At 36.8% G+C, this 9,319-nt stretch overlaps 1 protein-coding gene across 3 annotated transcripts in view; it reads left to right on the forward strand.

Annotated features, from left to right (window-relative positions):
- Window positions 1–827: 827 nt before the first annotated feature.
- Window positions 828–9,319, forward strand: part of LOC107004571 (threonylcarbamoyladenosine tRNA methylthiotransferase) — a 12,806-nt gene continuing 4,314 nt past the window's right edge. The window contains exons 1-6 of one of the 3 annotated variants that reach the window (XM_015202817.2): window positions 828–1,126; window positions 1,243–1,281; window positions 3,349–3,440; window positions 8,556–8,805; window positions 8,977–9,096; window positions 9,174–9,249. In XM_015202817.2, coding sequence (XP_015058303.1) covers window positions 956–1,126; window positions 1,243–1,281; window positions 3,349–3,440; window positions 8,556–8,805; window positions 8,977–9,096; window positions 9,174–9,249 — 748 coding nt within the window. In that variant the 5' untranslated portion in view covers window positions 828–955. Of the gene's footprint in view, window positions 1,127–1,239; window positions 1,282–3,348; window positions 3,464–8,555; window positions 8,806–8,976; window positions 9,097–9,173; window positions 9,250–9,319 lie in introns of those variants that run through there. The other 2 variants (XM_027912628.1, XM_027912629.1) reach the window with 2 other exon arrangements.

Consider the following 9,319-nt stretch of genomic DNA (forward strand, 5'->3'; position numbering starts at 1 on the left):
TGATAGGGGGGAGGGGGGCGGGGAGGGTCGAGAGTAGGGGTGAAAAATGAAAATTTTAAGTTCAAGATATTTTTGAAAAATATATTTCAAATTTTTTTTTTGGGCGGGGTGGAGGTGGGGGGTCGATAGTTGAAATATTAATATGGATCCATATATAAGTTTTGAAAAATCACTTCTAAAACTAGGCAACAAAAGGTTTTTTAAAAATTACTTGGAATACCCATATATGACCCGTAGTTTATCCATAATATACCATATTTTTATGAGTAAAATATGAGTATAAACCCAAATATTACCCATATTTAAATCACTCTTTCAACCCATATTTAATGATTTATTTGGGTAGGTCAGTGAAAGTGAGCTTTAATTGTCAGCCCTCATTGTGATATTTGATGATAAACTATAAAATAAGTATTAAAAATATTTCTAAACTCGACGTGAATTATTAGTTTCATTTTTGAACTATTGACACTCTTAAAAAATACTCATTTACTTAACTAACTGAAACTTAAGTACATTCTCGATCTTGCAATATGAGTAAAATACATTCATAAATTTTCGTCAAGTTTAAGAGTGTTTTCAACACTTTTCTTCAATTTTTATTAAGAGTTTGATACTAATACAAAAGTTTGAGACCATTTTTTATGTCATATAATAGATCAAAAATATATTTAAATTTAATTAATCAAGTAGAGGAATGTTTTCAAGATTATCACTTGGTTGATAACGAAACTATATAATTTGTATCAAGTTCGGAAGTATTTTTGATATTTGTCCCTTTAATTAACTTTTTATTTTGTATCTTAGTGGTTTCTCTTTGGGCCAAAGATTTGGATCAACAGCCGCAAACAAAACCCAAATTTCTTCGGCCTAAAAAGGGAACCCCAAAGTCCGAACCCCTAGAGCTTCTAGTCTTCTACACAAATCCGTCTCTCTTACACGCACTACTGAACTAATGGAGGACATTGAAGATTTGCTGGTGGGTACCGTTGCCGGAGTGCCTCCAGGGTTCAGGTTACCGGTGCCGGCGGCCGTTGGAGTCAATCCAAAGCAAAGGAAAAAGAATGGTGTAACGAAGCTAACAGTAGTCCAAGACTCTCCTACACCTAAAATACCTGGCACTCAGGTTTCTCTTTCATTCAATTTTTTTTTCCTTCGAAGAACTCTTGTTAGACATTTTGTAGCTACTCTTGTGTATTTTTGTTTGATAATGATCTATTTGTGTGAATATGAATGTTGCAGACTATTTACATCAAGACATTCGGATGTTCTCATAATCAGGTACAATTGTGTTCCCTCAATTATGTACCTGTTGATAAAAAGATGATTTTGATACTTATCTATGTCCTTGTAGTTCTTATTATTGATCTAAACTTCAACTTTCTCAGAATGACTTGTTGGAAACTTACAAGCAAAGAAATACTTGGGATTAGTGTGTATTTTGTAGTTTTCGCAATAGGGTAAAGAAACCCAACAATAACAATAAAAACAACATAGCGAGTATAGTCCAATATGTTGGGTCTGAGGAGGGTGCGGTGCACGCAAATAGTTGTTGTTCCATGCTTATTACATCAAGCTATACCTCAAATTCCTAAAATGCTCCTCTAGTCGCAAGCATGGTAAAAATCCCTCGTGTAGCACCATCTCGACTCGAAAGTGTTTCGAAAATCCTTTTACTGTCCTCACTGTGTAATTTTGTAATTTGATGTCCTCGTAGTTGTAGGGTAAATAAATTCAGATGCCAAACAATGAATTGTATAAATATAGGAGTATAGGACCTTGCAGCGTAGCTTGGTACTAGTTGGAAATTGCGGGTTATGATTCTCTGAAAAAGTAAGACTTGGGAGTTATGTGTACAATCTGCTTTATGAATGTTGAAAAAGAATCTGCAGTTCTCTAATAGTACATTACAAAAAGCAGGCTTAACAGTGCTACTTATGTATTTAAAAAACAGTGATATCAATAAGCATGGTTAAGCCCTAAAGCAAGGCTCAAAACGCGTTGAGCAAAGTCCCTTTCTTAATGTGCACATCAGTGTTGTCACCAATATTTGAAGACATGCTTTTTCTTGTCAATGAGCCTCTTCTGAAGAGGCAACACTAACAATTGTTATTTCTCTTTTTTTTTTAAAAAAAGAAATTCTTGCTCATGTATATGTGATTCATACATATAATTATTAGTCTTGGACTCAACATATATATTTGTATTTTTCTTCTGTTGCTTGTTTTTTAATTAAAGCCCACACTTTATTTGCGTTTGAAGTCCCTAGAGCCTTGGAGCTGTTTTGAGTATTTTGCTTTCGATAACACTGAAAAAAGGAGAGAATATAAGCAGTTTTTACTAATAAAGTAAGGTGATTTTAATAGTGAAGCACAATACCAAGATAGTACAGTACATATATGAAAAGAAGAAACTCTGTAGAGGATGAATTTGAAGAAGTAAGATACTCCTTTTTATTCATTTCTTATGGTATTTGACTAGACATGATTGATAATGTAAGAGGGTGTTTAGACTGACTTATTTTAATTGTTTTTATTTTTAAGCTCTTTTTCTACTTTTTGCAGTGTTTGGGAAAGATATAAGGTACTTTTAAGCACTTACTTTTAGGCCACAAAAGTACAAAAAATAAGTGTAAAGCTAAAAATTGGGTTATCCCCAACTTATGACTTTTAAATTTTAACTAATTAGCTATGTTTAAAAATTCAACCCAAACACCTTCTAAGTGAAATTACACCTAAATCATGTTTGTCAAATACCACAAAAAATAGTGAAAGCAGAAAAAAAATATTAATGTATGGTTGAGAAGTTTGTTTGGTAGAGAGAGCATCACAACAAAGTTTTAATTTGAGTAGATTAGTTAGTTTGAATTCTTGAAAGTTGTATACACATAAAATGGCGTCAAACATTATAAAACTTCTCAAATAGAATGCGTCAGAAATTTGCAACACGTGGTGTTGATTTTAGGCTAAGGAACCTATTAAAGTTCATGAATCTTTATATTATAAAACAGGCGTTTTGTTGAGAAATAAGAAAGAAACTTTTAAGGGGTCGCCTACTAAGGATAGTTACAGAATATTTTTGCCTTCTACAAAAGAGTAATGCCGATCAGCTCGTATCTGGAAGAAGCTGTATGCTGTTTAAGTGGATGGTAGTAGCAAAATAAGAAATCATTTCACTTGTTCAGAGTCAATAGGCTAGCAAACTATAGGCTAGAAATTATATAGGACCACTTAGGTGGACCATTTCTAAGTGGCTAGAGGCCCCTGCATCTATTTAGCTTAGCTATTGTAACTAAAAATATAAGTTCCTTTTACATTTGTATGATTGTCTTATTTCCTGATTCTGCAGAGTGATTCCGAATATATGGCTGGTCAGCTTTCAGCATTTGGTTATGCTTTGAGTGATAACCCTGATGAGGCAGACCTCTGGATGATAAATACGTGAGATGTTTTTCTTCTTTTCAGTATGTGTACTTGTCTTTCATTTTCATCTTAAAATAAGGAAGCCTTGCTTAGTTTCAATCTGTTAGTTGAAACATTTGCATAGCTATACAAATTAAGAGGCTTACAGCTCATGGCTTCTGGCTTCTTTGCTACTCCGCATCTATTTCGTCTTCACCAAGTGAAATGCCTTTTTTCCTTATTTACCGTCTCAGCAATAACCAGCTCTTTGCGACAGAGGTTTCTCTTTGTAATGAATTTGCATAGATGTGGATAGTGTATTTAAATGTCAAGTTTTTCTTTTTTTTGGAATGTCGGATCAATGGAGTCAGTAAATTTTCTTTTGGAATTATATATATATATATATGTGTGTGTGTGTGTTTGATTATGTACCAGCCGGTGTTTTCTTTTTCAGTGATGTTTGGGCCATTTTGCACACAAATAAATTGCTAGTGTCTTTAAAAGCGAAAACCGCAATAAATAACAAGTTCTCGAGACGTTAAGAAAGAACAGAGAACAATTTGCTTGCTTCTTTTAAGTCGCTCATAAGAAGGGATGACTCTGATGTGCATCGCTCCATTGGTTTAAGAGATAAAATGATCACATTTAATACTGATGTAGTGAACACATTTTTTTGTACTCGAATCATGTTATTGGTGTTGACAAGTGAGGTTGCTCCAATGGTAAGCACACTTCACTTCCACCACAAGGTTGCAAACTCGAGTCACTAAGGAACAAAGTGGGATAAGAGGCCAGTGTTGTCTCCTTGGTAATGGGGGATTTTGGGGATAATGATCAGAACATAAATAAATTGGCCAAGGAATTTTGAGTGGACATCAAGGGGTGTAAAGATGAAGCTTTATCATTATTTACGAAGATTGATGGTATGAGGAAAATCAACAAAGATAATGGGGCAAACATCAGTAAGCAACACCAATAACAAAAGGGTCTAAAGAATTGAAAAGCTTAGAGTGTGGAAGCAATTTCAGAAGCAAGGCACAAGAAGCTACCACTCCTAGTTTCCAAGGACAGTAAAGATAATTACATGGAATGTAAGAGGCCTTAACCAGGCAAACAAGAGGTGTGTCATCAAGAATCTAATTCATGAATGGAAAGCAGATGTGTTTTGCTTCCAGGAAACTAAGTTTGAGGGGGATATCAGTAACATTGTAAAAGATTTGTGGGCTAATAGAGGAGTAAAGTTCTGTCAACTTGAAGCTACTGGAATTAGAGGGGGCATTCTTTCTATGGGATGTGAAAGTCTGGGAGGGAGCTATCAGCAATGTAGGAGCCGATTCTATATCTTGCCACTTTACAGGCAAGAATCAAGATTTCAACTGGCTCCCTATTGGCGTTTATGCTCCTAACAACACAGAAGAAAGAGAAGAAGTTTGGTGGGAGGTTGGATCAGTGAGAGGTCTGGTCAATGGGCCCTGGGTTGTTTGTGGAGACTTTAACAGTCTGATATCCTTCGGAGAAGAAGAATTGCGGCAGAATATCAAAAGCAATGAATGATTTTCTTGAATTCATTATGGACCTGAATCTGTTGGACCCTCAACTAGCAGGTGGTAAATATACTTGGAGGAAAGGGGACAAGCATGATGTTGCGGCTAGATTAGACAGATTCCTAGTGTCGAATAAATGGGATGTAGGCTTCAAAAACATTAAGCAATCTGTTCTACTGAAAGTAACATCTGATCACACTCCGATTTTATTGCAATCTGGGAACTGGGAGCCTGTGGAATCTTATTTCAAATTTGAAAACTGGTGGTTACACACAGAGGGTTTCTTCAAAAGGGTCAAGGAGTGGTGGATTTCAATAACATGTGAAGGAAGACCTGATTTTATTCTAGCTTTCAAGCTAAACATTTAAAAAACAAACTAAGGGACTGGAGCAAGTCTGCCCAGGGCAATCTAGCCTTGAAAAAACAGAGTATACTCAGTCAACTTGCTGTACTTGAGTAAACACAGGACCAGAGAATTCTCAATGTGGAGGAGATACATTCAAAGACTGAACTTCTCCTAGAGTTTGAGAACATTGTGCCAAGTATGAGGAAATTTCATGGAGACAAAGGTCAAGGGTTAATTGGTTGAAGCAAGGGTACAATAACACTAAATTTTTCCATAGAACTGCCAATGCACATAAAAGATATAATTCTATTGATGAGTTAAAAGTGAATGGCGAAGCTGTCAAGAGTCCAGAAGTTATAAACAAAGCGATAGTGGAATTCTATGGGGAATTATACATTGAAACTGAAACCTGGAGACCATCAGGGAATTGCAGGGGAGTACACAGAATTTCTGAAGAAGATAATCTTACGCTTCAAAAGGAATTCGAGGATCAAGAGATATGGGAGAGCGTAAAGCTTTGTGTCGAGACAAGGCACCTGGGCCTGATGGTTACACTATGACTTTCTTTACTCACTGTTGGGAAGTCATTGGAGGAAAGGTAATTAAAGTTGTTAAGAACTTCCATGGGAGATGTATTTTTGAGAAAAGCTTCAACTCAACTTATGTTGCCTTGATCCCTAAAAAGATAGGTGCAAAGGAACTTACTGAATTCAGACCAATCAGCCTAATTGGTAGTGTTTACAAGATCATTTCTAAGCTTCTTACTAAGAGACTAAAAAATGTGATGCATAAACTAGTGGACACTCAACAATTGGCATTCATTAAAGGTAGACAAATAATGGATGACATTCTCATGGCAAGCGAGTGTGTGGATTCTAGAACCAGAAGCAATGCTCTAGGGATTCTCTGCAAGCTGGATAAACAGAAGGCATATGATCACTTGAATTGGCAGTATTTGCGGGAAAATCTTGATTAAAGAGGTTTTGGTGTTGGATGGCTAAGATGGATGAAATTCTGCATTCAAACTGTTAAATACTCAATTCTTATCAATGGCTCCCCTATAGACTTCTTCTCTGCTCAAAGAGGCCTAAGGCAAGATGACCCTCTATCACCTTTTCTATTCATCATTACAATGGAAGGGCTAAGTGTATGCTGAAAACTGCTCGAGAGAAGCTTTGGTTAAAGGGATTCAAAATATCAAACAGAGTGGGATGTGAACTGGAGATCACCCATTTACAATACGCAGATGATACTCTCATATTTTGTGATGCCAACAAAGAACAACTCAGGATGCTGAGGGTGATTTTTATTCTCTTTGAAGCTATATCAGGACTTCATATAAATTGGAACAAGAGCTTCTTATATCCAGTTAATGTAGTTCCTGACCTATCCTCTCTGGCTAGGACCCTTTGGTGGAAGAATTGGTGACCTCCCTACTACTTATTTGGGGATGCCTCTTGGAGCAAACAACAGGTCTTTAGGTATTTGGAATGAGGTGATAAAACCAATACCTTTCCCTAGGGGGAAGACTAACACTTATCAATAGTGTCTTGGATTCTATGCCTAGTTATATGATGTCCCTTTTTCTATCCCTGATGGAATAATTGATAGATTGGATGCTCTAAGAAGGAACTTTCTGTGGGAAGGCAACGACGAGGAAAAAATTTCACATGGTTAAATGGGCAGCCTTGATTGGGAATAAACAAGTTGGAGGTCTAGGGGTGAGAAACTTGAAGACTCAAAACCAATGTCTACTAATGAAATGGCTCTGGAGACTAGCCTCCAATGAACAAGCTTTGTGGAGGGAGGTGATTCAGGCAAAATATGAAATGGATGATCATTGGTCAATTAGCATGGTGACCAACACTTATGGAACTAGCCTTTGGGGAACCATAAGGAACCTATGGCCAAAACTTAGAGGGAATTGCAAAACCAAAATTGGAAATGGTGTAAAGGTCTCATTTTGGGAAGATAACTGGCTGGAACTAGGTCCCTTAAAAACACTTTAGCCTGATGTGTTCATCCTCAACCAACAACAGAGGACTACTGAAAGGGGTTTGGTCAAACCAAGGATGGAATCTGAGCTTTAGAAGACCTTTCAATGATTGGGAGATCCAGACAGTAGTAGAATTCTACAGAACTCTCGAACAATTCAAAGGAGGAAAGAACGTCCAAGACTGCCTTGAATTGGAAGGATCACAAACAAGGAAGATTCAGTGTCAAGGGGGCTTACAAAAAGTTCAACCCTTTCAATAATCAAATTAATGGTTTGCCCTGGAAAATGATTTGGAAAGCCAAAATTCCCTATAAAGTGTCTTGTTTTACTTGGCTACTAGCTAAACATGTTGTTTTGACTCAGGAAAATCTCATGAAGAGGGGTATCCAATTGAGCCCTAGATGTTTCCTATGTGGGGAAAAGGCTGAGACTGTGAGTCACCTCCTTCACTGTAGGATAACCAACCAGCTGTGGTACCTTTTCGTCAATAAAAAAGGGATTGAATTGGGTGATGCCAAGGAGAGTAACTCAAGCCCTGAAGATATGGAGCAGCTATTCCAACATCTCTGGTCACAGGGAGAGATGGAAAATCATCCCAGCTTGTATTTGGTGGTCAACGTGGAAAGAAAGGAACCTTAGATGTCATCAGAACAAGAGCAACACTATTCAGAAGATGAAAATGAATTGTTTTGTGTTGTTCCATTTTTGGTGTAAACAGGAGTATATGGAAGATCTAGAATCAGTTATGAATATCTTAGGATCACTGTAATTTTTGTCATAGGATTGAAAATCTTCTGATATACTCTCTTTAATCTGTAATTAGGAATCTGTAACATGTGGCAGGTTTTGATTTTTTGGAAATAGAAATACAAATCGTTACCTTCTAAAAAAATGATCATGTTGTTGATGTTTTTCCACAAATACAGGGTCCAATCATGTCTTGGGTTTGATTAAAGTCATTCTATTTTTAGTTTTCATGTCAATGCAAACGTATGCACCATCTGTTATCCACCTTTCCTGATTCATGTTTTTTATGAATTTTATGCTTACTCCCAAAACGAGGGTCATTATGCTAGTGCAAATATCATGCAAAAAACTGAAACATATGTCTAAGAAGAGGTTTTCATGCCTGCCTATAAGCTTTAGCAGGTTTTGCGGTCTGCTAGTGAGAATCTGTCTGCTGTAGCTCAGGCTTCTAAATGGAATATTTCTGTATTATTTGCTAACTAATTTTAGGGTTTCAGCTAATATACTCTCATGTGATGTAGATGCACAGTCAAATCTCCTAGTCAGTCTGCGATGGATACTATTATAAGTAAAGGAAGAAGTGCAAAAAAGCCATTGGTAGTAGCAGGTTGTGTTCCTCAAGGAAGCCGTAATCTGAAAGAGCTGGAAGGAGTTAGTATAGTAGGAGTTCAGCAGATTGACCGTGTGGTTGAGGTTGTGGAAGAGACTTTGAAAGGTCATGAAGTTCGGCTACTAACCCGGAAGACATTACCAGCACTTGATCTTCCAAAGGTGCAATTTGAAATAATTTTCTATTTATTTGAGTTGAAAACTTTATCAAACAATAGAAAATATCCGTTTTGCGTTTATGATCAGCTTTGATTTATTACAGTAAACATCAGCTCTCATATATCGGTCCCTCTCAATTATTTTCTACCTAAACCATTTGGATATATCTTACAGGTCCGAAAGAACAAGTTTGTTGAGATTCTTCCAATAAATGTTGGTTGTTTAGGTGCTTGTACTTATTGCAAGACTAAGCATGCCCGTGGTCATTTAGGAAGTTACACAGTTGACAGCCTTGTAAGTTCTCCATATAAGAGTAGGAAAATCTATTTTTTGATCTTCTTCTAGCTTTTTGATTCAGAATCTGAATGTAGGTGTGCCGAGTCAAAAATGTCATTGCTGATGGTGTGAGGGAGATCTGGCTGAGTAGTGAAGACACCGGGGCGTATGGTAAAGTTTTAAGTATTTGTTTTATTTTACCTTCAGAAGAAATAGATAGGGGTAGGGAAAGGGGGGGGGG

This window comes from Solanum pennellii, chromosome 11, assembly GCF_001406875.1.
Source record: "Solanum pennellii chromosome 11, SPENNV200".
Lineage (NCBI taxonomy): Eukaryota > Viridiplantae > Streptophyta > Magnoliopsida > Solanales > Solanaceae > Solanum > Solanum pennellii.